At 38.1% G+C, this 26,842-nt stretch overlaps 3 protein-coding genes across 5 annotated transcripts; all 3 read left to right on the top strand.

Annotated features, from left to right (window-relative positions):
* Positions 1–8,228: 8,228 nt before the first annotated feature.
* Positions 8,229–9,212, top strand: LOC148554472 (uncharacterized). Its single transcript, XM_088492217.1, has one exon. The coding sequence runs from the start codon at positions 8,229–8,231 to the stop codon at positions 9,210–9,212; it is 984 nt and encodes a 327-aa protein (XP_088348343.1).
* An 8,322-nt stretch (positions 9,213–17,534) lies between these two features.
* Positions 17,535–20,492, top strand: LOC107645535 (protein STRICTOSIDINE SYNTHASE-LIKE 10). The gene is made up of 3 exons (XM_016349585.3): positions 17,535–18,070; positions 19,103–19,366; positions 19,724–20,492. Exons 1-3 carry the CDS (start codon positions 17,784–17,786, stop codon positions 20,289–20,291), a joined length of 1,119 nt encoding a protein of 372 aa, XP_016205071.1. The 5' UTR covers positions 17,535–17,783; the 3' UTR covers positions 20,292–20,492.
* Positions 20,493–22,460: 1,968 nt separating this feature from the next.
* LOC107646304 (protein STRICTOSIDINE SYNTHASE-LIKE 2-like) lies at positions 22,461–25,672 on the top strand. 3 transcript variants are annotated; one of them, XM_088489326.1, is made up of 4 exons: positions 22,461–22,881; positions 24,446–24,727; positions 24,917–24,954; positions 25,033–25,672. In XM_088489326.1, exons 1-4 carry the CDS (start codon positions 22,598–22,600, stop codon positions 25,485–25,487), a joined length of 1,059 nt encoding a protein of 352 aa, XP_088345452.1. In that variant the 5' UTR covers positions 22,461–22,597; the 3' UTR covers positions 25,488–25,672. The 3 variants fall into 3 exon arrangements, with proteins under 3 accessions (XP_088345452.1, XP_088345453.1, XP_016205982.2); XM_088489327.1 differs by lacking the exon at positions 24,917–24,954 and having other exon boundaries at positions 25,085–25,672; XM_016350496.3 differs by having other exon boundaries at positions 22,465–22,881; positions 24,917–25,672.
* The last annotated feature ends 1,170 nt before the right edge of the window (positions 25,673–26,842 follow it).

Genomic DNA, 26,842 nt, shown 5'->3' with positions numbered 1-26,842 from the left:
TTTAGTCAACCGCTGGAATAACCGCCGCAAAATGGCATTTAGGTTTGGCGGCGGTTATTAACCGCCGCAGTATGTGAAAGATAATTGTTAATATCGAATTTGCGGCGGTTAATAACCGCCGCTAAATGTCGCAACAGGAAAAAAACTTCCAGTTTTGCGGCGGTTTAAAAACCGCCGCCAAATTCAATTTTTTCATTAAAATTTTGAATTTTCTATATTTTGCCTATTTTGACAAAGAATGTTTATTAAACTTTAATTTTTTTACTTTTTAACTAATTTTTTTTTTTGGTGTCTAGCTTTTTAACTAATTTAAACCAACTAAAACAGCTCAATTAACATAACAAACCAAATTAAAATTATGCAAACCAACTTAAATACAGGATTAAATAACGAAATTGTCATAATATCGTCCAAAATACAGGATTAAATACTCAAGTTCAATAAAATAAGCCTAACGTACTAAACCAACTTAAATGTAAAAGGTATCTAAAACCATTAATTAAAATTCAAGATTTTTGTTGCGGGTTGCGATTTCCAGATGAAGATGGCCCTGCGCATGACGAGTCTGGTGTATCTCCCACAAAAGCCAGCTCTTCAGCAATCTCAACTGGGTTGAAAAGTCATGACTGTCATATTCTGATGGAACAATTACTCCCAATTTTGGTGAAGAATGCACTTCCGAGTCCGGTGTCCAATGTGATTGCAAATTTGTCATCATTTTTCCGAGAACTTTGTGGGAAAGCCATAAACCCTATGCAGCTTGCTGAACTTCAGAATCATGTTGTGCAAACCTTGTGTCAGATGGAAATGATTTTTCCTCCATCCTTCTTCACCGTCATGGTTCACCTCACCGTGCATCTCATTGATGAGGTTACTCTTGGGGGACCAGTACATTATAGATGGATGTATCCAATAGAAAGGTTAGCTTGCTTGTAAACCCCTTTAGTACATTCAGTTCAATTAATTGTGTATATACTGAGATTTTTATTGTATTTATACAAAAGGTATTTAGGACGTCTGAAGCAATATGTTCGTAATAGGGCACAACCGGAAGGCTCAATTGCAGAAGGTTACTTATCTGAGGAAATCCTGACTTTCTGTTCTAGGTATCTGGATAATATTGAGACTAGAATCAACCGACCAGGGCGAGTGGATGATGAGCCCGTCGATGTTCTTCATAATTCAGGGGAAAGTATGTTCCCAGCTATTGGAAAAGCAGTAGGGGCTGTTTCGCATTTCGAACTCACTCCAATGGAAAAACATCAAGCTCATCGTCATGTGCTAGTCAACTGCGATGCCGTGGTTCCGTTCCTTGAGTAAGTATACGCATGTATTTATAAAACACCAATATAACTCTTTTCTCCCAGTGACTAGTTGGACTAATTTTCTTCTCTCCAATAAAGTACGTTTAGGGAAAAGACAAAGCGAAGCTTGCGTCATCAGACAAGGTCGCAAGCTAAGATAGATAGTGTCGTCCATGCAGAATTTTCTCGGTGGTTCAAGCATCAGGTTGACAGAATACTAACCTGACCAATGTTTTTTTGGCCTGGAAATAGTACTATATGAAAACCGATTTTAATATAAAACATGAATGTTATATGGTTTCAGGTTTTTATGGAAAGTACGCCTCAATCGAAAGACCTGCAGTTGCTTGCGTGCGGTCCCATGATTCAGGCCAGACGTTTTGGGGCGTACAATGTTAACGGGTACAAGTTTAGAACTTTAACAAAGGAAAATGGGATGAAAACACAAAATAGTGGAGTATATGTATCATCTAATACAAGAAGTTATGCAAGCATGCGTGACAATAGAGTGGCTGTTGGTGGTGTTCCGTATTACGGAAAAATTGTGGACATAATTGAATTGAATTACAGTTGTTCCTTCACAGTGGTATTGTTCAAATGTGTTTAGGCTGATACCACTACCAGTAGAGGCATCAAACAAGACCATTTGGGGCTTACCAGCGTTAATTTCTCTCGTCCAATACACACTGGTAATCGTGAAGAAGATGAACCGTACATATTGGCATCAGAAGCTCAGCTTGTATACTATGTGGAGGATGAAGTAGCTAAGGATTGGAGTGTTGTAGTTCATGTGAAACCAAGGGATTTGTATGACATGGGAGAAGAGAATGAAGAAGCTGAAGTCGGTTTTTCTCCACAGCCAGGGTTGAACATGTCAGCGGAAGGTGACATTGAAGATTTATTGTTGACAAGGGAGGAAGATATAGAAGACCTCGTAGAAAATGCCTCAGAGAATTTCGATGATGTCGCGTAATGCTTTGTATGAAGCATTTTAATGTAATTTAAAAATGATCTTTCTGTCATAAACTAAGTTAAATAAAATCAGCGTTGTACTTTGTTTTCTTTGGTTACTTTATACTTGTGTAGTTTTTTTTTTTTTTTTTGCAGATAAATATTTGTGTTATTGTGAATTCTCATGAGTAAACGCAGACTTTTGGTTCTTTCAACGATTTTAATATGAAAAAGTTAGTTTACGTTTGGTCTTTATTCCTTCTACAGTTGTTGTTTTTCTTAGGGTTGCATTTTTTTATGATCTTGCTATGTATTACGCAATATAATTTCACTAGTGATACGTTTTGAATACAATAGTGAACATAACATGACGATGGAACAGGATTGATAAAAAATGAGGACTTTTCGTCATTCTCTGCAAACACAACAATTGCTATAGAGCTTCTGTTTAAGAAAATTGCCTTAACTACTAACAAGGGTGATAGTAATTGTTGAAAAGTTGTGTTTAGTTTTAAAATTGTCTTAGCATCTTGTAGTTTAGTTGTTTTTCTAAGTCAGTATTTAATAACTCCAGAGTTCTCAATTCCTTCTATGTATACTCATTCTGTTATGTGCATGTTGATATTTTCAGTCGTACCTGAATATTCCGGAGAAATAGTTCCTGACAGTCTAGACGGAGAAGAGGCTGATTCAGAAGACATTTTAGATGATGTATCCTCTGTCGCAGTTGATAGATCCATGCAGTTTGATCTGAATAAGGTTCCGGATGAAGAGGATGCAACTTTAGAAGACCAACAAGATAAACAAGATGATATACATGTTAAGAAAATGTGCTTTGATCTGAATAAGATGCCATGGTATGGAGATGAAATATCAGATCCTCTGAAACGTGAAGCCGCAAGATTCATAACAGAGTTTTTTTCGCCAGGTCAATATGATGTTGGAGAGAAATTTTGATCTTTTATTATAATAGTTACGCTGATTTCGTTAGTTTAATGATTTGGGTCACAGTTGTACATGTTTATTCTTGGTTTAGGTTTAGTAAGGCATAACTTCAAAGAGGAGTAACTTTGATGTATGCTATCTAGAACTTTATTTTAACTTCATAAATATCAGAGTTTGATTTTATTTGCTACTTTTACATTCATGATTGAATGCAATTTTTAAATGCCAATAACGTAATCAAGAAAATCTTAGTGGTAAAATTGTTCACATGAGTTAACATATAAAGGTTACAAGTAACTTGTGAAATTTTTATCGTAAACCGAATGTAGAAAAAGTGTTACGAGTTTAAGTAAGAATGATTTAAACATATGTAGCTTCAAAAAGTAGTTTTCACTTAAATATATTAAACCCAGATGGTTATTTCTAAAGAGAACAATGCAATATGTGGTAACACGCATTTTGCGGCGGTTTAAAAGTAACCGCCGCAAAATGCCTAACAAGAAGTCACCGGCGGACATATCGCGGCGGTTTTCGAAAAGAAGCCACGAAATACAAACCTGACCAGCAATATAGCGGCGGTTTGAAGAAAACCGCCGCGATATGTCAACCTTACAGCAATATAGCGGCGGTTTTGCTAAAACCGCCGCTAAATTTCGGTATGATTGCAGTCCCAACCTTTAACCGCCGCTATATGTGCCGCATTTTGTCTTTTTGCGGCACATTTACAAAACCGCCGCAAAATATCCGTCGCTATCTTAAGGATTTGTTGTAGTGCGACGTTGCAGAAATTATTACCAAGTCAATTAGAAACTACAAAGAGTGGGTTGACTTTATTCCGTTTAATTATTGATAACAATGCCAGAAATAACTACGATTTTTTTTAGTATTTATATTATAATTCTGAATTTTTTAAATATTCCACCTTATTTCAAAAAAAAAAAAAAACTCAAGGACTAAATTAAATATGTCTAAAAAGTTTAATAAGCATAGGGGCAAAATTTTATCTCATTTTCCTATACTAAAGATATATTCGAACATTCATTTTTTTTGGGATTGAGTTATTCATGCATTGTCATACATTGTCTGAGCTAATCATCAATCTTTCCCACTACTCCATTGATGGACTATTATTTTTTTTTAAATAACAGATTTTCTGATAAAAAAATTATTAAAATACTTTATATACTATTGTCAAGTGAGATGTTTGTAAATCCTTTAAAAATTAGTCGTCGAATTTAATAATAGCTAAGCATTTTGATCGTAAAATAAATTAGCAAAAATATGTCTATAACCTCAACAATCTCCCCCAGCATATTTCCACTTTTAATTTTCTATATTCATATATTATTATTCTTTTGTACTTTAAAATTATTATTATTATTATTTACGTTTCACTTTTAACTTAAAAGTGAGAACTCATGCGTGGTTAACTTTACGTAAAATTGATAATTAAAAACTGTTAAATAAAAATTTAGTCAAATTATTTAATTATTTTTAACTATAAACTTCACGTAAAATTAACTGCACTTGAATTTTTACCTAATTAAAGTACAAATTAAATGTGGCACTAGTACAATATTCACAAATTTAAGTTTCTTAATTAATTAATTAATTAATTTTTCTTTGAGCACACGATGACTTCCTTCCAGCCTAGTTCAAAATTTCAAATGTAAAATCTTCAACATAGGACAGAACAAAATTAAAACATTTCCACCCTGTTTAATTTTAATAAAAGAATAAATTGGTTGATATGGGGAAGTTTAGGTTCATGTACCGTATCTGCTTTAGCCTTTAGCTTTAGCTTCATTCTAGGGATTTGCACAGTGTCCTAGGATCCATGTGTATGATGATTAGCATGTCCTAGCAAATAGTATTCTATGATTGAATTCAATGTGAATAAATACTCTAAATAAAATATAATAAATAAACCCTCCCATCCCCCATAACAAGGTCTACCCTTACGAACGCCCTTTGGGGCAATGCTGTTTTTGGTTGTCCCTATGAAATGTCATAGGGTCACAATAGAGAACTCAATTTTTTATTTGAGACAGTTTATGTTAACAATATTCTATGAACTCAAGCTTCGTATAAATATAATATAAAAATAGGGAATAATAATATATAGAAATCTTTAACAATATCAATATTGAAAGATATACTGCTTTAATATTATATAACATACAAGAAACAAGACCTTGTATTGAAATTGAAAAAGTATGGAGAGCCAATGAAATATTTGTACAATGCGTACAATGGAGATTTAGGGAGTATTAGAGATATAATCATTAGTGTTATCTTTTTTCATTAGCGTAAGCTTCTGGGATAAGTAGTATCATGACATGGTATTAGAGTTTTAGATCCGAAAGGTCAAGAATTTAATCCTTGGTGAACCCCAAAATCAGCTTAAGCTTTTGAGATGAGTGGTTTTATGATATGAGATGTTTATTATCCCTAATACTCGGATACTTATTCGCAGGACTCAATTGAAATTTTGTAACGTGAGGAACTGAGGGTAATAGATGGAAAGGAACTAAATAATGACAAAAAAAGTGAAAAACACAGATGGCCTTGGGCCTTAAAACCGTTTTATTGGGCTTTTATGTTTTAGGATATAGCATTGTTCCTTCAATAAATATAGAAATTGGGCTTTTTTCTTTGCCCACCTTATATAGGTTGGGCTGGGGTGACTTATTGGTTTGGGTAGTTTGGGCCTTATTGGCCCACATCCAATTTTTTTTTGTCAATGTTGATGTCAGAGTCTAAAAACCCCCCACCCCCACCACAAGAAAAAAAAAAAAATTGAAGACAGAGAAAGAATCTATCTATGAAGTTTTCTAAATTTGAAGTGAAATGGTTAATTTTCCCTTAACAAGATATATCCATGACATGGTTTTCACATGACATAGAAAAATTTTGAAATTTTGAGTCAACTGTCTTGTGTTATCGAAATGCTTATAATTCAATAAAAAATAAAAAATAAAAAATGTCATTCATGTACTGTTTCAAATGTAAAATAGAAAGAAAAGAAAATTATTAGAAATTTTAGATAATCTACAATCTGTGACTAAAATTACACTAAACTCTGAATATTTTACTTATTTATTAGTATAATTTGTATTTATTGTTACGATGGGTAACCGGAGATCAGTGGGCCGGATGACGTTGGTTGACCCAAACGTGTGAGGGAGGTGGCCAGCTGGTGCACCTGAAACTCGGTGTTCCTCCGTTCGACTTGCGCGTCTGGGAGAATGGGGGGTGGTACCTGCAATGACACTCCAATGCCTAAGTTAGCAAGAGTGTGAGCAAGTTGAGAATGTATTGGGACTTAGTGATACCTGAGGGATGTCAGGGTATTTATGGAGGTGAACCAATAACCACCGCTGAAGTAGTGCCACCTTTTTAGGTGGATAACCGTTCCCATATCTTAGGGAGGTTAAGATATGACTCTATGAAGTGGTTAGAGAGTTTCTAGGGGCGGTTACTCATTCGAACGAGTGTTATCTGCCAGCTAACCCTCGTATCCGACTTCTTTGGAGTAGGTCGTGTTCAGTACCGACTTCTGGGGATGAAGGCCGGTATTGGGGGAGGGCCAACCCCTTTGGGTTGGGCTTCTTTGCTTGGATCCTGGGTCCTATTTATTGGGCCAGGGTATGAACAGTGCCCCTACTCGAGCCCAATTTATTTTTAAGAGTTGGGTTCGAGTATTCAACTCGGGGTCGTAGCCGATTTGTGAGAGGACCGATGTGATGGTTTGAGGACCGACGTGATTTTTCGTGACCTTTTGGTTCTGACAGTTACGTCTAATCAAGCGTCGTGTCCGTTAGGGGTGTGCGTAGGGATTTAATAGCCTTGGTAACGGTGCATCCTTATTAATGATTGCCCCGATTTTACCGTTATGCCCCTAACGTTCTTATAAATATTTTCCCTCTCTTTCGTTGTTTCGTTTCTGCGATCTTTCAAATTTTCCTTGCCTTCGTTCGTGCTGCGTTCTTGCGTCTTCAAAGGCTTTTTGCTTCCAACCCTTATTTCCGGATAAAGGTTAGTTCTTTAATATGCCTTTGTAGATAAATTTGATTTGTAGACTTTAGTTTCGCATCCTCCTCCCTTTAGAGACCGTGTTGGTGACATTTCTTTTCCCCTTGTAGGTTTGTTACCCCCCTTTTTTATAAAAAGAAATGGCTTCTGTAGATGCTCTCTCTCACTGGGTTGATGTCACGGTCTTAGGGGAGGAGCCCTCAGTCGATTCTGAGTTCATTACCAACCTTCGCACTCATCACAGAATTTGTACTTCTGAGGATGACGAACCAAAATACGAATTGGTAGTCCCGGGTCCTGAAGACCGGGTTTGTTTTGGAAGAGTCGATGAGGCGGCCCCTCATTTTTTCTTTATGTATGAGTGCATGATCACCCGTTTGGGTGTTTTTCTTCCTTTTTCGAATTTTGAGATATCTGTTTTGCGTCACTGTCGAGTCGCTCCCACCCAGCTTCACCCCAACTCTTGGGGTTTTTTGAAAATTTATCAATTTGTCAGCCAGGCTTTAGAGTTCCCGACTTCTTTAAAGATTTTCTTCCATCTTTTCCACATGACAAAACCCTTCAGTGGGCTAAACAATAAACAACAGTGGGTGTCGTTCCGAGCCATACAAGGTCGGAGACTTTTTACCCTTTTTGACGAGTCCTTTCATGACTTCAAGAACTACTTTTTCAAAGTGCAAGCTGTAGAGGGTCACCACCCCTTTTTCCTGGATGATCATTCTTCTCCCCGATTTCCTTTATATTGGCTGGAGGCCTCCCCTTGCGAGAAATATGGTCTGGATGATTTAACTGAGGTAGAAGCAGCCATTGTGGGGTTCCTCCGAGAAGCGTGGGGGAGGGCCCCATACTTGGATACTAAAAAATTTCTCCAGGGGTCGCCGTCCTTTGTCCAGTCACAATTAGGTAGCTTTTTGCGTTTCTTGCTCGTTTCCGACTTGCAATTTCTTTTACCGACTTTGTCTGATTTCGGCTACCAATTTGTTTTTTGTAGAGATGGCAAAGAAAAACGCTCAAGAGTCTTACCAGAGGGTTCAGGAAGCCAAGGCAAAGTCTCGAGCCAGGTCTGGAGGTGTTAGGATGGTTGTCTCTCCTCCTCCTCCTCCTCGGAACGTTGGGACTCCTTCTCAGCCTATCGTAATTTCTTCCTCTGCTTCCTCTCTGCCACCCCCTTCCGTCCGACCTACTCCCGAACCAGAGCCAAAGAAGCGCAAGACATTAGAGTCTGGTGCTTCTGGTGAGGCGGACGCTCTTGCGTTCGTCCGAAAGAACATCTATCCTCATGCTCGTATGAGTATGGATGATGTTTCTGTTCGGCACTACCTCACTACTGTGGTTGAGGAGAGTCTCAAGACGGCGGGGGTTTGTGGCAAACTCTTGGATATATTTGAGAAGACTCCCATCAGCTCTTTAGGGACGACCTCGAGGGTCGAGGAGCTGGAGGGTAGGCTCCGTATATATCAGGAGCATGAGAAGGAGTTGGAGGGGAAAGTCGCCAAACTGGAGGGGGAGAGGAACAGCCTCCGAGAGAAGGGGCAGAAGTTGCAAGCCCAATGCAACATGGAGGTGGAGTTGAGGAAGGCAGCGCAAGCCAGCTACAATAGTTTATTTGCTGATCTTGTGTCTGTAAAGAACGACTTACTGAACGCTCGGAAGGCCTACACCGAGTTGGAGGACTCTATTGCGGATGGTGCTGATGAAGCCTGGAGGATTTTCAAGGAACAGGTCGGGGTTATTGCTCCTGACTTGGACCTTTCTCCTTTGGACCCTGATAAGGTTGTTATTGATGGTGCCATCGTGGATCCTCCTGTCCCCATAGTGGAATCTGAGTCTGATTTAAAGACTCGGGGGCAGAGGATCGTAGAGTCCCCTCCTCGCTCTAAGGACGCTCCGAGTTCTTCTACCGTTCCTCCGACTTCTTCTTCAACTCCTACCCCTGGCGTTCCCCCTGATCCTGCTGGTGGTGATCTAAAAAAGTGATTTTTGGCTATCGGGGCCCGGCTTGTGGGCCCCTCTTTTTTGAACTCTTTATATTTATTTGTTTGGTGTTTTGAACAATTTTGGCCTTTTAAGGCCGTAAACAAAACAGTGATGCCCCCTTTTAATAGGGGTTTAATTTAGCGTTAAATAAATGCCCTTTTTGGATAAGTGTTTTGAGTTACCTTATGCGCACATGCTTTTCGTGGTTTATTTGACTCTTTGATCTTTTGTGGAGAAAACCTTTTCTTTGGGACTTGCTTGCTTTTCTGAATCCCCTTGATTCTCAAAGCAGCCTTTTTCTTAGTTTTTCCTTATCTCTTTTGGTATTCCTAGTACTCAATTTTGTTTTATTGAGTTTTTCGTGACTTAGGCTACTTTTGCGATTCATTTTAATTGTACTCGGTTTCGCATTTCGCCCTATGAGTCGGACCGATCCCGAGTTTATCATGATCGACTTCTATAGCCTCTTTACACCGACTTGTACCTCGTCGTTTTATCCTGACGACCATCTAGGTCGGTTCATGGGATTTTTACGTTTTGTCGAGCTTAAATCGGCGCATTTCGTAGAAAGAAAATTTAAAAGGGAATTTTGAAAGAGATTTTTAAAGATGGAAGAAAATCTTTATTAATTGAGGAGGTACCTTATTGCTACTAAGGGCTTTTGCTAATTTATTTCCCTTAGCCCCTACTGTGATGCCTCGTTAAAAACCCTTCTTCAGAAAAAACCCTTTGATTCTGGGAAAAAATCATGAAGCTGGGAAAAGAGTACATCAGGGAGTAGGGTTTGCTTTTAACTGTAGTACCTTTTCATATTACAAGCATGCCATGACCTTGGTAACTCGGTGCCGCCTAAGTCGGTCACCTTATAATAGCCTTTTCCTAAGACCTCCTTGATTTTGTATGGTCCTTTCCAATTGGCGGCGAGCTTTCCCTCCCCAGATTTGTTGACCCCAATGTCGTTTCTGATTAAGACTAAGTCATCTGGGGTGAAACTCCTTCGAATGACTTTTTTGTTGTACCTTGTAGTCATCCTTTGTTTCAATGCTGCTTCTCTTATCTGAGCTTCTTCTCGGACTTCAGGGAGCAAGTCGAGTTCTTCTTTATGTCCCTGTATATTCCTGATCTCATCGTGGAAAATCACTCTTGGGCTTTGCTCATTGACCTCTATTGGGATCATGGCTTCTACGCCATAGACTAGTCGGAAGGGTGTTTCTCCAGTGGCGGATTGGGGAGTTGTTCTGTAAGCCCATAGTACTTGTTGGAGCTCTTCAGCCCAAGCCCCTTTCGCGTCTTGTAACCTTTTCTTCAGTCCTGCCAGAATGACTTTGTTGGCTGCTTCGGCTTGCCCATTGGCTTGTGGGTGTTCCACCGAGGTGAACTGGTGTTTAATTTTCATACTGGCTACCAGGCTTCTAAAGGTGGAGTCGGTGAACTGGGTTCCGTTATCTGTGGTAATGGAATAAGGTATCCCATACCTTGTGATTATATTTTTGTAGAGAAACCTCCGACTCCTCTGTGCAGTGATGGTGGCCAGTGGTTCTGCTTCTATCCACTTTGTGAAGTAATCTATTCCCACTATTAGGTATTTAACTTGTCCTGGCGCTTGGGGAAAAGGACCTAACAAATCCATTCCCCATTTTGCAAAGGGCCATGGAGAAGTGATACTAATGAGCTCTTCTGGGGGAGCCACGTGGAAATTTGCATGCATTTGGCATGGCTGGCACTTTTTCACAAATTCTGTGGCATCTTTCTGTAAGGTTGGCCAGTAAAATCCAGCTCGGATTACTTTCCTGGCCAATGACCTGGCTCCGAGATGGTTCCCGCAGATTCCGCTATGTACCTCCTCCAACACCTCGGTGGTTTTTAAGGTCGGTACACACTTTAACAATGGTGTTGATATCCCCCTTCTGTAGAGAACATTTTTCACCAAAGTATAATGTTGTGCTTCCCTTCGGATTTTCTGGGCTTCTTTTTCCTCCTTAGGGAGGATGTCGAATTTTAGGTATTCGACTAAGGGGTTCATCCATCCGAGGTTTAATCCGACCACTTCAAAGACTTCTAGTGTGTCTTCTGTTTTTACCACTGAGGGTTCCTGGAGGGTCTCTTGAATCAAGCTTCTGTTATTTCCTCCGGGCTTGGTACTTGCTAGCTTGGATAGGGCGTCTGCTCTGCTGTTTAGATCCCGAGTTATGTGCTTCACCTCGGTTTCTGCAAAGTGCCCCAAGAGCTCCGAGGCTTTCTCCAAGTACCTTTTCATAGTTGGGTCTTTTGCCTGGTACTCCCCACTTATTTGAGAGGTCACCACCTGGGAGTCGCTGTATACCATCACTTTCGTAGCACCGACTTCTTCAGCCAGCTTCAATCCTGCGATCAAGGCTTCGTATTCTGCCTGATTATTTGAAGCTGGGAATTCGAACTTGAGGGAAACTTCTATCTGGGTTCCCCTTTCATCTACCAGTATTATGCCTGCGCCGCTTCCTGTTTTATTGGAGGATCCATCCACGTAGAGTTCCCAGGTAGTCGGTTTGTTCTCTTGATCCCCTGCATATTCAGCAACGAAGTCGGCGAGGCACTGGGCTTTAATCGCCGTCCGAGTTTCATACTTTAAGTCGAACTCGGAGAGCTCTATTGCCCATTGTACCATTCTTCCTGCAATATCCGTTTTTTGGAGGATCTGCTTCATGGGTTGGTTCGTGCGGACTCTTATTGTGTGAGCCTGAAAGTAAGGCCGTAGCCTTCGAGAGGCTATTACTAAGGAGTAGGCAAACTTTTCTAATTTGTGGTACCTTAGCTCAGGGCCCTGTAGAACTTTACTGATGAAGTAGATTGGGTGTTGCCTGTCCTCCTCTTCTCTTATCAAGGCTGCTGAGACAGCCCTGTCTGCCACGGAGAGGTATAGGATGAGGTCTTTTCCGGCTGTAGGTCGGGTCAAGATAGGAGGCTGGCTCAAAAACTTTTTGAACTCCTGGAACGCCTCCTCGCATTCGGGGGTCCACTGAAACTGGTGCCCCTTTTTTAGTAGGGAGAATAGTGGAAGGGATCTTAATGCTGATCCTGCCAAAAATCTGGAGAGAGCTGCTAGTCGGCCATTCAGCTGTTGGACTTCTCTCAAACAAGTCGGGCTTTTCATCTCTAGGATAGCTCTACACTTGTCGGGATTGGCTTCGATCCCTCTTTGTGTTAGCATGAATCCTAGAAATTTTCCTGCCTCCACCGCGAAGGCGCACTTTGCAGGGTTTAGTCTCATCCCGTTCAACCTTATGGTATCAAAGACTTGTGAGAGGTCGGATAGGAGGTCCACTTCTTCCTTGGTTTTTACCAGCATATCGTCGACATAGGCTTCCATTAAGCTCCCTAAGTGGGGGGCAAACACCTTATTCATCAGCCTCTGGTATGTGGCCCCTGCATTTTTCAATCCAAATGGCATGACCACGTAGCAATAGTTGGCTCTGGGCGTGATGAATGATGGTTTTTCCTGGTCTAGTTCGTACATCGGGATTTGGTTATACCCTGAGTAGGCGTCCATGAATGACAGGTATTGATACCCCGAGCTAGAGTCCACTAGGGCGTCAATGCTTGGTAGTGGATAGGGGTCCTTGGGACATGCCTTATTTAAGTCGGTGTAGTCGACGCACATTCTCCATTTACCATTTTGTTTTTTGACTAGCACTACATTGGCTAGCCATGTTGGGTATTTGACTTCTCTGATGAAGCCGGCTTCTAGGAGCGCCTGCACTTGTTCTTCTACTACTAGGGCTCGCTCTGGGCCGAGCTTGCGTCTTCTTTGCTGTACAGGTCGAGACCCTGAGTTGACCAAGAGCTTGTGAGACATGAGCTCGGGATCTATCCCAGGCATGTCGGAGGCCTTCCAGGCGAAGAGATCGGAGTTATCTCTTAGGAGCCTAGTCAACCCTTGTCTTAGGGTTTTCCCTAGGTTGGCTCCTATGTGAGTGTTTTTTCCTTCCTCTTCGCCGACCTGAATTTCCTCAGTTTTTCTCCCGGGCTGTGGTCGTAGCTCTTCTTTAACCCTTGCTCCCCCGAGTTCTATTGTGTGGACTTCTCTGCCTTTTCCTCTCAGGTTTAGGCTTTCATTGTAGCACTTCCTTGCCAGCTTCTGATCTCCCCTCACCGTCGCTATTCCCGACGAGGTCGGGAACTTCATGCATAGGTGGGGCGTCGATACCACCGCTCCAAGTCGGTTAAGGGTAGCCCTGCCGATTAAAGCATTATAAGCCGACCCCACATCGATGACTATGAAGTCTATGCTCAGAGTCTTTGATTTTTTCCCCTTCCCAAAGGTGGTGTGGAGGGGTAAAAATCCTAGTGGCTTTATCGGCGTGTCACCTAATCCGTATAAGGTGTCGGGGTAGGCTCTTAACTCTTTCTCATCTAAACCTAGCTTGTCGAAAGCGGGCTTAAAGAGGATGTCTGCTGAGCTTCCTTGGTCTACTAGGGTTCTGTGAAGATGGGCATTTGCCAGGATCATAGTAATTACCACTGGGTCATCGTGCCCAGGGATTACTCCTCGCCCGTCTTCCTTTGTGAATGAAATGGTCGGAAGATCGGGGGACCCCTCTTCGACCTGGTAGACTCTCTTGAGGTGTCTTTTTCGGGAGGATTTTGTGAGTCCCCCTCCCGCAAATCCTCCTGAGATCATATGGATATGTCTCTCCGGAGTTTGTGGTGGTGGATCTCTTCTATCCTCATCTTCTCGCTTTCTTTTTCCATGACCGTCCGACCTTTCTATGAGATATCTGTCAAGCCGACCTTCTCTGGCTAGCTTTTCTATCACATTTTTAAGGTCGTAACAGTCGTTGTGGAGTGTCCATATATCTTATGGTACTCGCAGTAATCACTGCGGCTCCCCCCTTTTTTATTCTTGATGGGTCTGGGGGGAGGCAGCCTTTCAGTATTGCAAATTTCTCTGTATACGTCTACTACAGGAACTTTCAATGGAGTATAAGAGTGATATTTTCTTGGCCTATCAAGGCCGAGCTCTTCCTTCTTCTTCGCTTCCCTCTCCCTTTCTTTCGTTGAGGGAGGGGGCCCGATTCGCAAACTCGGGTCTCTTATCCTAGCGTTTTCTTCCATATTGATGTACTTTTCAGCTCTTTCCTGTACATCATTTAAAGAGGCGGGGTGTCTTTTTGATATGGACTGTGAGAATGGACCTTCTCTAAGACCATTGACTAGCCCCATGATGACCGCTTCGGTGGGTAGGTCTTGAATCTCCAAACATGCTTTGTTGAATCTTTCCATATAGGCCCGTAAGGACTCCCCGACCTCCTGTTTTATTCCCAGGAGGCTTGGTGCATGTTTTACTTTGTCCTTCTGAATGGAGAACCTCATCAAGAATTTTCTTGAGAGGTCTTCAAAACTGGTAATTGACCTCGGAGGGAGACTGTCGAACCACTTCATCGCTGCTTTGGACAAGGTTGTCGGGAAAGCTTTGCATCGCGTAGCGTCTGAAGCGTCGGTCAGATACATCCGACTTTTAAAGTTGCTCAGATGATGCTTTGGATCGGTGGTTCCATCGTAGAGGTCCATATCGGGGCTTCTAAAGTTTCTCGGAACTTTTGCCCTCATTATGTCCTCGCTAAACGGATCTTTCTCTCCTATGGGAGAATCTTCTCTATCGCCTTGGGAATTCCGACCCTTGAGGGAGGATTCTAACTTTAAGAGTTTTCTTTCTAACTCTTTTCGTCGCTCCATCTCCTCTTTTAGGTTCTTTTCAGCTTCCCTTTGTCGTTCCCGCTCCTGCTCTAGCTGCTCGAGGCGGCTGTGAATTAGCCCCATAAGCTCACTAGCGAGAGGGGGTCCTTCTTTTTCTGACTCGCGCCCCTCCGAGGAGTTTGCCTTCGGATTTTTGATTCCGGAAGTACCTTCCTTATTTTGATCATTAGCTTCCTGGTGGAGGTTCTGATCTGCTTCATTGTTTCCGGTATTCAAATTCTCTTGATCAGAATCTGTCTCCACATGACCTTCTTCAGGGGATCTTTCCGCCATCACTGGTCAATCTCTCGGGTCCCCGGCAACGGCGCCAATGTTACGATGGGTAACCGGAGATCAGTGGGCCGGATGACGTTGGTTGACCCAAACGTGTGAGGGAGGTGGCCAGCTGGTGCACCTGAAACTCGGTGTTCCTCCGTTCGACTTGCGCGTCTGGGAGAATGGGGGGTGGTACCTGCAATGACACTCCAATGCCTAAGTTAGCAAGAGTGTGAGCAAGTTGAGAATGTATTGGGACTTAGTGATACCTGAGGGATGTCAGGGTATTTATGGAGGTGAACCAATAACCACCGCTGAAGTAGTGCCACCTTTTTAGGTGGATAACCGTTCCCATATCTTAGGGAGGTTAAGATATGACTCTATGAAGTGGTTAGAGAGTTTCTAGGGGCGGTTACTCATTCGAACGAGTGTTATCTGCCAGCTAACCCTCGTATCCGACTTCTTTGGAGTAGGTCGTGTTCAGTACCGACTTCTGGGGATGAATGCCGGTACTGGGGGAGGGCCAACCCCTTTGGGTTGGGCTTCTTTGCTTGGATCCTGGGTCCTATTTATTGGGCCAGGGTATGAACATTTATATTATATATAATCTATAATAAAGATTAACAAACATATATAATTATTATATTTTATATTTCTTTTATAAATTCTTAAAAATACTTCATGAATATAAAAAATACTTATCAAATTAGCTATGATTAAATTTAGCATATTCAAATAATTAAATATTTTTTACTAATATCAGTACATATTTCTATACAATAGTTAATTAACAGCTAAAATTTTGATATAGATATAAGGGTTAGTAAATATATACTCTCGATATACAATTTTTAAATTTTTTATTTTAATAAATATAAAAATACATTAATATTTTTTCTTAAAAACTATATCAATTAAATATTTTAATATATACTTTTACAATACATTAAAATAAAGACTCACATATAATTATGGGGTTTTTTATTTTAATAAATAAAATAAATATAATAATTATCGAAATAAATAATTTAAAAAATATTTATCAATTTAAATTTTTCAGTCTTATCTCGTTTACAGTGTAAATGAGATGACATTTCATGTATTTCGTTTATACTGTAAATGAGATAAGACACGTTAGCATGACATGTAGTTATCTCGTTTACACTGTAAGCAGTTGCTCCACCATCGACCACGTCTTAGTGTCGTACCACCTACTGAAGTCACAGAGGCACCTCCAACGGGATTACTGTGTGCGCGTAGGCCTAGGTGGTACACCACGTCCTGCAGAGTGATAGTTACCTCACCCCACGGGAGATGAAACATGTGCGTCTCCGGACGCCATCGCTCTACGAGTGCCGAAATCAGGAAATTGTTAAAAGTGAAGTCTCTGAGGGGCACTGTGTTGCCAAATCCGGCCTCAGACAGATACAACACGATGGCGTCGGGTGGAGGAAGGGTATAACTCACTCGTCGAGACAGTAGAAGGCGAGACCTCTGAAGATTAAAAAAAAATTCAGCCACATACTGGTTTTTTCGGTTTAGTATTTAGATCAGCTTAACATGATACACAACACATTATAGGTCACACAAATATTTCTTTCTAACTTACAACTACTTCTACTTAAGCACATACCTCGATGTTTCTAACCTACACATGTCTCTAAATTACATATTCCATAGTAAGGAAACCCTAACTAGAACGTTATAAATACTAACAATCTAGCACAAGTTAAACAGAGTTCCAAACTAATAATTATGTCATAACGTTTCACAAGCAAATAGAGTTCTAAATTCCTCATAGAGACTTATCCCTAAACCATTTAACTACGTTATGCCTCTTCAGGACTATCCTAACAATGGCCACGTACTTAGATTAAACAAACAGAACAAAACTAACCTCGAAGTCGGCCGCCCTAGCGTAATGCGACGTTTCGTTCAACCTGTTGATGTCTTCGTCGTTTTCCGTCTGACGCGCCATAATCGTATCAGTCTAAAATAGGGTAAGAAAGAGTCAAAAGAGAGGAGAAAGAGGTTGACAAAGTCAAATGGGGCCCAGAATGAAGCTGTAAACGACTTCTATTTATAGACGCGGACATACCTTATCTCCTTTACAGTATAAACGAGATACGTAAAATATTTCATTTACAGCGAGATAAAACTAAAAAATTTAAATCAGTAAATATTTTTTAAATTATTGATTTCGGTAATTATTATATTTATTTTATTTATTAAAATAAAAAACTCTATAATTATGATCATATAAAATTAATAATTAAAAATAATTAGATAATTTAATTTGACCTCACATTAATTATACGTTGACATGTTGACTAAGAAAAATTGCAACGTGTGTGAATGGTGATTGGAGGCTTGTTGCGATCGCTATCCTCTTTGAAAGTTGAAACTCAAAAACAACACTACACACCATCGTCAACTACAAACTCTTCAAACCAGAAAAAAGCTCATACATACTAATAATAACAAAAATCAGAACCAGAATAACGAAATTAACAAAGAAGAAAAAATCAGAAACAGTGCGGTTTTTTATATTTTTGGAAGAATAAACAATCACTTGCTTTAACCATGTCGACGGTGGTGGTTGTGACGGCAACGGTACTTGCACTATTGGCCGTCACCTTCGCCATTTTCAAGCCCCACCAGACCCTCTTTGCACCGCCGCAGCTTCAAGCTTCCAAGGATGTCCTACACGCCGCGCGCCTCCTCCACGTCACCGGAGCCCTTGGTCCTGAGAGTCTCGTGTTCGATCGTCACGGTGGAGGGCCATACACCGGCGTCGCCGATGGCCGGATTCTAAAGTGGGAAGGAGATGAAGTTGGTTGGACTGAGTTTGCTGTCACCTCTTCCAATAGGTACCAAAATGTGAACTTGTTTTTAAAATTGTGAACTTTATATGAATTTGAGGGTTGATATGCGTTGGTTTTTGTAGAAATTAGTGAGTATTCAAATGGGTCTAGTGTTTTTTGGAGATTTATTAGTTTTAGAATCAAAAGTTTTGATATTTGTGTTTTTGTGTTCTGAGTATGCTAGTGGTAGAAGATTTGATATGAGGATTTGGAAACTTAGTTGAATGATTTTCAGGTGCTAGTAGTCCCTTTTGAAGTGTGGGCACGGTTAGAACGAGTCATTTTCTCATTGAATTGTGTTTGCCCCTTTTGTGTTTAACATGTCCTATGCATGTTGTGGGAGACTTTGGACTTTGGAGTTATGGAGATGAAGGGTAGCTGCCACATTTATTTCATGCTAATTCAGAGTGAGGACCAGAGTTCTAAGCTGATTCCCTTCAAGGAAGGTCATTTTACTCACAGCATTAGGGGCATGTGCAAATTTATCAAATATGTAGCAACAGATGAATTTTGGATAGGTTTCTTTTGTAAGCAGCATAGTTTTACTTTATAAAGCTTGCTTCTTGTCATTCTCAACTTTAGTAGTTGCAATCTGGCAAAACTATTAAAAGTGGTTTATTCACCATTGAATGTAAGAGCTTGCAGTGCAGAGGATAAATCTAAAATGTTCACATGATGTACTTTATTCTCGATTATTCGGTTTTGAATGATAGCCACTTCCTTGTTTGAGTATGCAAGCATGGATTTCTAACTTCCTAGCACTTTCCATACATAGATGCTCTGGCATGTGCATAACTGGTTGTGCTTGTTATTTTTCTAATTAAATGATAATTCAGTATTAACAACTTTAAGGGTCTCTGAAAGTAGAAATCTGATTATTTGGTATTCTGATTTTTCTGATAAGCTTATCTAAACAGTCTACACAACTTTAAAAATTAACTTTGCTTATAAGACATGACACTAACACATACTTATAGCCAGCCGGACATTCTTAACGTTTGTTATGAATTCAATGAGTTTACTTGCATGATTTTCTAGGACGGAGTGTGTGCGCCCATTTGCACCGGAGTTGGAGCATATTTGTGGGCGGCCATTAGGACTAAAGTTTGACAAGAAAAGTGGAGATCTGTATATAGCTGATGCTTACCTAGGCCTAAAAGTAGTAGGACCCGAAGGGGGTTTGGCCATCCAAGTCGTAACGGAAGCTGAAGGTCAGCCGTTTCACTTCACCAATGACATGGATATCAGCGAAGATGAAGACGTAATCTACTTCACTGATTCTAGCAGTGCCTTTCCCAGAAGGTAACTTCAGCCTTTATTTATTTATTTATTTTTTGTCAGGGATACCTGCATTTTCTTAATTAATAGTCCTTATGATGCTACAACTCTCATTCCAGTGTACAAATGAAATTTAAAAAATTGACTCTACATTAGTTCACTGAACTAAGCATTCCCCAACTCTAATTGATGTGTTTCTCTTAAATCTGTGGAGAAAGTGTTAGCTCTTTTAGTTTCCACCACGATTATCTTCTAGTTTAATCTCATAACATTTTAGAATTAGTCCAAGAAGTTGCTTATGAAACCTAAAATCTTGTTAGTACCGAGTATTTCTAATTGCAGAGGAACTTTACTCTAAATGTTCACCACCTTATTTTGCAGGCAATTTATGTTTGTGCTCCTTCATGGAGACAAGACTGGCAGGTTCTTGAAATATAACAAATCAACAAAAGAAGTGTCTGTTTTATTACGCGGCCTTGCTTTTCCAAACGGTGTTGCTTTGAGCAAAGACGGCTCGTTCGTGCTCATAGCAGAAACCACTACTGGCAAGATCCTAAGACTCTGGCTTCATGGACCTAATGCCGGTGAAGTCAATACTTTCGCAGTGGTTCCAGGATTCCCTGACAACATAAGGAGAAATTCGGAAGGCGAGTTTTGGGTGGCTTTGCACGCAAAGGGAACTCCTTTCTCGAGATGGGTTACTTCTAATGCATGGATTGGACAGACATTGTTGAAGGTCGGATTCAACTTCAAGCAGTTGCATTCATCGTTTGCCGGGTGGAAGCCTCATGCTACTGCTGTAAAGCTAAGTGAGAAAGGTGAGATATTAGAAGTGTTGGAAGATTGTGAAGGGAAGAAGTTAAAGTTCATAAGTGAAGTGGAAGAGAAAGATGGGAAGCTATGGATTGCATCAGTGTTAATGCCTTTTATTGGCATATATGATTTATGAGTCCATCATTCATAGGTAAAGATGGTATTTGAATTACTTTAGAAAGTAATATGAAAATGTGGTTGTTTTATTATACACATTGTGAATTAAATTACTTTTGAGTGATAACTGAAAAGGCGTTGGCTTTAAATTTAAGCTGTGTTGTAGCAAATAAGAACAGTTCATTCCTTTTCAAGGGTAGCCACACCATAATTGTCAAAAGCATTTTTCTTTTTTCATACATACACCACAGAATAGAATTTATCTATTTAATACAGAACTTCTTAGGCTGAGAATAAATGTTTGAGCCTGAGAGACCCCAAACAATGTTGGGTCACTGGAACGGGCTAAGTTTACAATCTGTTTCAACTTTTATAGATAATGTAAAGTACATTTTGTACCTCGACAAAAAACAACATATTACATCTAAAAACATTTTTGTAATATAGTCTAATCAAGTTGGCATAAGTTTAACAAAAAAAAAAAAAAAAGCTTACATACAACACAAGTTCTCATTTTCTACGCTTCAGTAGCATAGAATTCTCCTATAGAATTCTCCTTTTCTCGGATTTCAGCAGCATAGAAATTTTTTTTTATAGAGAATACAAAAATTTATTGATAAGGCACAAATTTTTGCATATATCACAATTTGCTCACAACACAAACTTGTCAATATATTATAGATATTTTTGCACATAATACAAACTTATCAATATAGTATAAAAATTTTAAGAGGATCACATACTCAGCACATAAATATTTACACATAAGACATAAATTTTTCTTACCAATGAATTATGTTAATTGGGTATGTTAATGTTTTAAGTATGTGGTCCTTCAAAAATTACTGTGTTGCATACCAAAATTTCTATGATATGCGCAATAATTTCTATACTGTGCTATTGTTAGTTGGGTGCTAATGTTTTGGACATGTAATCTTTTAAAAAATTGTGTTGAGCACCAAAATTTATGTGTTATGCATCGAAATTTTTGTATTGTGTGTATTTTGTTGGTTGGATGTCAATGTTTTAAATATATGGTCCTTAAAATTTTGGGTTGTATACTAAAATTTATGCACTATGTACCAAAATTTACTTGTTGTGCATCAATTTCTGTGCTCTAGTTATCTGGACATATTTAGGAGAGAAAGAAGAGAAAGACGAACGATGATGATAATATTAAACAAGGATTAGAAAGAAGAAGAAGAATGCAACGTGGAGGCAGCAAAGGTAACGACGACAGCAGTGACAGCAAGCAATGATGATAACGACGTTGAAAAAAGAAGTATGTAAAAGAAGAAGACGATGATAATAAAGGAGAAGGAAGATGATAAAGAATAAAGAGAAACATCAATTTTAAAAGATACGAATGGGTTTAAAAAATATTTAAATACCTAATTTTATTGGAGAAAAAATATATATCCGGTACTTTGAAGTTTGAAAATATGCCTAATAAATTGCACTCAGTCCGACTCTTGAGGTTGAATCGAATTTTCAAGGAGAAAAAGGGTAATATCCTAAACTAGTTTTTAATCTTTAACAAATTTATGAACATTTTCTTTTTAATTTTATTAGACAAATTAATTTCTATATAATATTATTTATCTATATAGAGGAATTGATTTAAGAATCTAAAAATTTGTTAGGACTATTAAATATCAATAAAAATAGATGTATCGAATTTTTTTTATCAAAAAACATAAATTGATGATTAATTTGTTTAATAAATTAAAAAGTTAGAAAATAATTTAATAATTAAAATTTTATTAAAGATTAAATGGTTTCGATTAGTCACAAAAAAAAAGGTTCGATTAAACGTTCTTTGAGAACTGCCGAACTGGTTTAAAGTATTATTAAAAAAATATTATTTAAATTTATAAAGTGAAAGTATTGTGTAAGTGTTTGTATTTTTTAAGGGTTTTTTTTGGGTCTTAGTATTTCTCAAGTTGAGGGTCATGCTTTAGGCATTGTTGTTAGATGATTGGCACAAATGTAGGATAAATTTAGAAGAGAAAAATTTAAGTACAATAGTTTTAATTTATATTAACTAATATTTTTAATTTAGCAATTTAGTATTATTTTTTGGTCAATATTTTTAAATATTATTAATTAACTGTAGTCAAAAACAATAAATTGTGATCACTGAATCTGCTCAATTTTTAATATATTACTAATTTAAACTATTTTTAAAATTAAATATATGAATTTTTTATTTTAATTTTCCTCCAAACAAGCTATAAAACAAGAAGAGAGTTAGAGAGTGGTAGTGCAGCTCTAAGCTCTTCTCAAATATCAACTCTCTCTCTCTCTCTCTCTCTCTCTCCAATCATGAAGATACATGCAGAGCCGCACGTTATGGCGGCTGTGGTGGTGGTGACGGTGACGGTGGCAGTTGTTCTGGTAGCTTACTTGTGTGGTTCGAGGTTGAAAGGCGGGGTTGATGATGATGAGTACGAGGCCATTCCCATTGAAAACGCAGTGGGACCGGAGAGTTTTGCCTTCGACCCTCGCGGTGGTGGCCCTTACACCGGCGTCTCCGATGGTAGAATAATCAAATGGGACCCTACTCTTAACCGCTGGCTCAACTTTGCCCTCACCTTTTCTCCCACCAGGTACAAATGCCATCAACAATTCTTTATGCTCTATAATTTTTATTTTATTTTTTTAGCGAGTAATAATTATCTCGAAAGGACAACGAGGTTTTAAGAAAAAAAAAAAACATCCAATTTGATTTTTGATTTTTTTTGGATTAATTAGTTCTAGTGCCAAAAAAATAACATTAACTTTTTTTTGATAGTCTCATTGTCTTTTTGAAATAATTGTCAATGCTTGAATTAGAATTTTTTTTATTAAAAATGTCGTTGTCTTTTAAAGTAATCGTTTGTAATCGTCACAGGCTGTTTTGAATTTTTTTTTCTTTTTTAGTTTAATTTTAATGATCGCTCATAGTATAAAATCCTTATGACAAGTAATTACTTTTATTAGTATGCAAATGTAATAATGTAATATATAAAAAAGAACTTTTTTACAAAGAGGGGCTAATAAAATTTATTATTTTGGACTAGTAATTAATTATTAATATTTAAAAATATAGATTGAAAATATGTAGTTAGATTATTAGATTAAAAAAATAAATTAATAATTAAAAATAATGACTAAAATAATAAATTTTAATAATTTTTGAATTTTTTTAATCTTTTATATTGATGCTCTATAGAAATTAAATCATTTTTATTTTGATTAGGATAAAGGAGATTCTTGGTGCTCATATAGAAAAAGTATAATGAATAAACTATAACGTAAGTCAATTCAAACCAATTTTTTGTATTTAGTTTTGAAATTTAAAAATTAAAATAGTAAAAAATTATTTTTTTATAACAAATTTTTTGTTTTTTAATTAATTAGCTTTAATTGACTATCTTTTTAGTTGATTTTCTAGCGGCACAACTCGTATATTATTGAATTTTTCTAATTTTTACTTGCTTCTTAATAATAATTAATCTCAAGTAAATATGTTAGGGTCAGTTTGACAGTGTGAGAAATTAATTAAAGTAGTAATAATTTTTTACTCATTAATGTAAAATACTGAAATATAAATATACGTAAAAATAAATTAAATTATATATATTTATATATAAATATATAAATAATTAATTTTAGTAATTGATTTTAGATATAATAATATTTTTGTTTCTAAAAGTATGGTTAGCCTTAATCATGTAAGTGAAAGGAAATACGTGGCGCATTGGTTTCCCCTGAAGGAAAACTTTAGGCTAAGTTGACGTGTGGTATGAGGAAGCTAAGTATGATGCGCATACCAAGACGCAATTAAGTTATAGATAAGATACGCAATTAAGCTATGGTGATGCAGTTGAGACTTGAGACTTGAGACTTGAGATGTTTTGTTGGTTGCAAACGAAGAAAGGGATGGAGAGTGTTTTCTCTTTCCTTAAATTATTAGATTTGTTAGCTTTCACTTTCTTGCCTATTCTTTGCTTATTAAACTTGGGACATGCATGGCCGTTACTGTTACCGTTAATAACTCCGCAACTGCATGTTGCAACAACCTTATCACTCACTTCATTCTCCTCACTCATACTATACACAACATTTAGAATTAACATTGAAACGTGTGCTTTTTATATAACTTATTTTTTATTTAAAATTTACTATAAGGGGCAAAGATGATGATGAAGAATCTGAATCCGAGGAGTGTGGAGGATCAATTGAGGAGCAGAAGAAGAAAGAACACATTTGTGGGAGGCCACTTGGTTTATGCTTCAGCAACCACACCGGTGAGCTTTATGTTGCTGATGCATACAAGGGTCTCCTTGTTGTTGGGCCTCATGGTGGCGCTGCCTCTTCACTCATCACTTCCACCTTCACCAACAGTTTGGATATTGATCAAACAACTGGACTAGTCTACTTCACTACCAGCAGTTCAATATACCATAGAAGGTAACACTAACTTACCACATTTACTAGTATTCAAAAGTTTATCGATGTTTGTGACAGTTACAAACAAGAGATTAAACTGGAATGCTAAAAAAATCGTAATAATAAAGACATAATATTCTATATAATAATTGTAATGAAAATTAATTGATCCTAATATATTATGAGAGTGACATGCTAACAAAATTGCAGGAATTATGTATCTTTGATACTAAGCAAGGACAGAACAGGTAGGCTAATGAAATATGACCCACAAAGCAAAGAATTAACACTTGTCCTAAACAATCTGGCATTTGCAAATGGTGTAGCATTAAGCAAAGATGGTGACTATATTTTAATAGTAGAGACTACAAACTGCAGAGTACTCAAGTATTGGCTAAGCACACCAAAGGCTGGAACATTGGAACACTTTGCAGATCTTCCAAGTTTCCCAGACAACATCAAACGTAGTCCAAGAGGGGGATTCTGGGTTGGAATTCACTCAAGAAGGCAGAGACTTATAGAATGGATTCTGTCATATGATTGGATTGGAAAAGTACTAGTTAAGGTTCCTTTGGACATTACAAGGATATATTCATATTTGGCTAAGTTGAAAGGGAGTAGTGGAATTGTAATTAGGCTAAGTGAGGAGGGTGATGTGTTGGAAGTTGTTGAAGGTTTGGTTGGGAATTCTATTAGTGAGGTGGAGGAAAAAGATGGGGTCTTATGGGTGGGTTCCATAGATACACCCTTTGCTGGAAAGTACAAAAGGATAGTAAAGTGAAAAGGGATATAAGATTTTGTTCTTTTACATTGAATCTTGCTGACAAGTATTATTATATAGGAAAAGAAAGTGAGAACAAGTCATATGCAGGGAACTCTGAAGTTCAAAGTGACTCAAAAAAGTCCAAGTTATTATGACATTGGAATCTTCTTTGTAAACAAAGAATCTATATTTCTCTTGGACAATGACGGCCATGGCCCCCAAATATTTTATAAAAGCATTAGTAACATGTAGATAAAAAGTGAAACTAATTCAATTAATTAGTTAGTATTATGTTCTTCCAGCAACAATTACTTGTGCTCAATTCTCATGTTTTACCAGGAAAATGCTGGAATGGACTTAACAACTTAATAAATTCATATTTAATACTAACATAATCTAATTATTACCCATCACTTTGATGAAAAAGAACTAATTAAATATAACAGAAAATGTCTACGTCCATATAATTTTTTCATCCAAGCTATTCAAGTAACTTCAATCAGACGCGCCTCTCCAACCCCCTTACGCGTTTATTATACACGCACCTCATATAACGTAAATTTTGTTCTCTTCTCGCGTTTTCGTTCTTCAACCAAATTCCTCTGTTCGCATTTTTCTTCTCTGCTCGCATTCTTCATTATTGATCTGCATTGAATTCAATGTAATAAGCTCCGTCGTTTTTCTTCTTCTTCGTTTTCTACTTCGATCTACACTTCTGAATGAAAACAATGAATAATTCAACTTCAAATCAGTCGAATGAGACTATTACGTTGAGACAGCTAGGAAATGATTGCTACATGCTATCACAATAATCTTAAATACTGAATAAAGTAAAAGGAGGCCACCGAACCGAACAATGCTCATGGAACAAGAATAGTATTTCTCCTCCTCTTCCTCCTCCTCCTTCTTTCAAATTCGTGCACATAGGTTCTTATTCTGCTTCTGCTTCTGCTTCTACTTTTTCACCAACAACACCAACATTTTGCTCGGTTAAGTGGAGTTGCTCATTTTGATTCACTTGATTGTTAATGTATTCAGTTGAGTCCTTGTGCATGCAGAAATATTTTTCTTACTGATTGAATGTTTATCACGTTTTATTCAACACATGATTGTTGTTCGGTTCAATGGTGTTGGTTATTTCGGTTCACCTGATTGTTATGTGTTCAGTTGACTTCTTTTGCATGGAAAAATGCTATTTTTGATGATTGAATGTTTATGACGTTTTATTCAGCACATAAATGTTGTTTAGTTTAGTGGAGTTGCTCATTTTGATTTACTTGATTGTCAGTGTATTTAATTGAGTCCTTGTGCATGTAAAAATATTTTTCTTTGATGATTAAATGTTTATGACGTTTTATTCAGCACATGAATGA

This window comes from Arachis ipaensis, chromosome B6, assembly GCF_059453495.1.
Source record: "Arachis ipaensis isolate K30076 ecotype BB chromosome B6, ASM5945349v1, whole genome shotgun sequence".
Taxonomy (NCBI): Eukaryota; Viridiplantae; Streptophyta; class Magnoliopsida; order Fabales; family Fabaceae; genus Arachis; species Arachis ipaensis.
The sequence above is the reverse complement of the archived record's forward strand: the minus strand, read 5'-3'. Positions and strand labels throughout refer to the sequence as shown.

Excerpts from the sequence above, each read along its gene's own strand:
- LOC148554472 (XM_088492217.1), top strand. The coding sequence starts at position 8,229 with ATGGCAAAGAAAAACGCTCAAGAGTCTTACCAGAGGGTTCAGGAAGCC.
- LOC107645535 (XM_016349585.3), top strand. The coding sequence starts at position 17,784 with ATGTCGACGGTGGTGGTTGTGACGGCAACGGTACTTGCACTATTGGCC. Across the intron at positions 18,071-19,102 it reads GCTGTCACCTCTTCCAATAG|GACGGAGTGTGTGCGCCCAT; the intron begins GTACCAAAATGT and ends ATGATTTTCTAG. Across the intron at positions 19,367-19,723 it reads AGCAGTGCCTTTCCCAGAAG|GCAATTTATGTTTGTGCTCC; the intron begins GTAACTTCAGCC and ends CTTATTTTGCAG.
- LOC107646304 (XM_016350496.3), top strand. The coding sequence starts at position 22,598 with ATGAAGATACATGCAGAGCCGCACGTTATGGCGGCTGTGGTGGTGGTG. Across the intron at positions 22,882-24,445 it reads CTCACCTTTTCTCCCACCAG|GGGCAAAGATGATGATGAAG; the intron begins GTACAAATGCCA and ends ATTTACTATAAG. Across the intron at positions 24,728-24,916 it reads AGTTCAATATACCATAGAAG|GAATTATGTATCTTTGATAC; the intron begins GTAACACTAACT and ends ACAAAATTGCAG.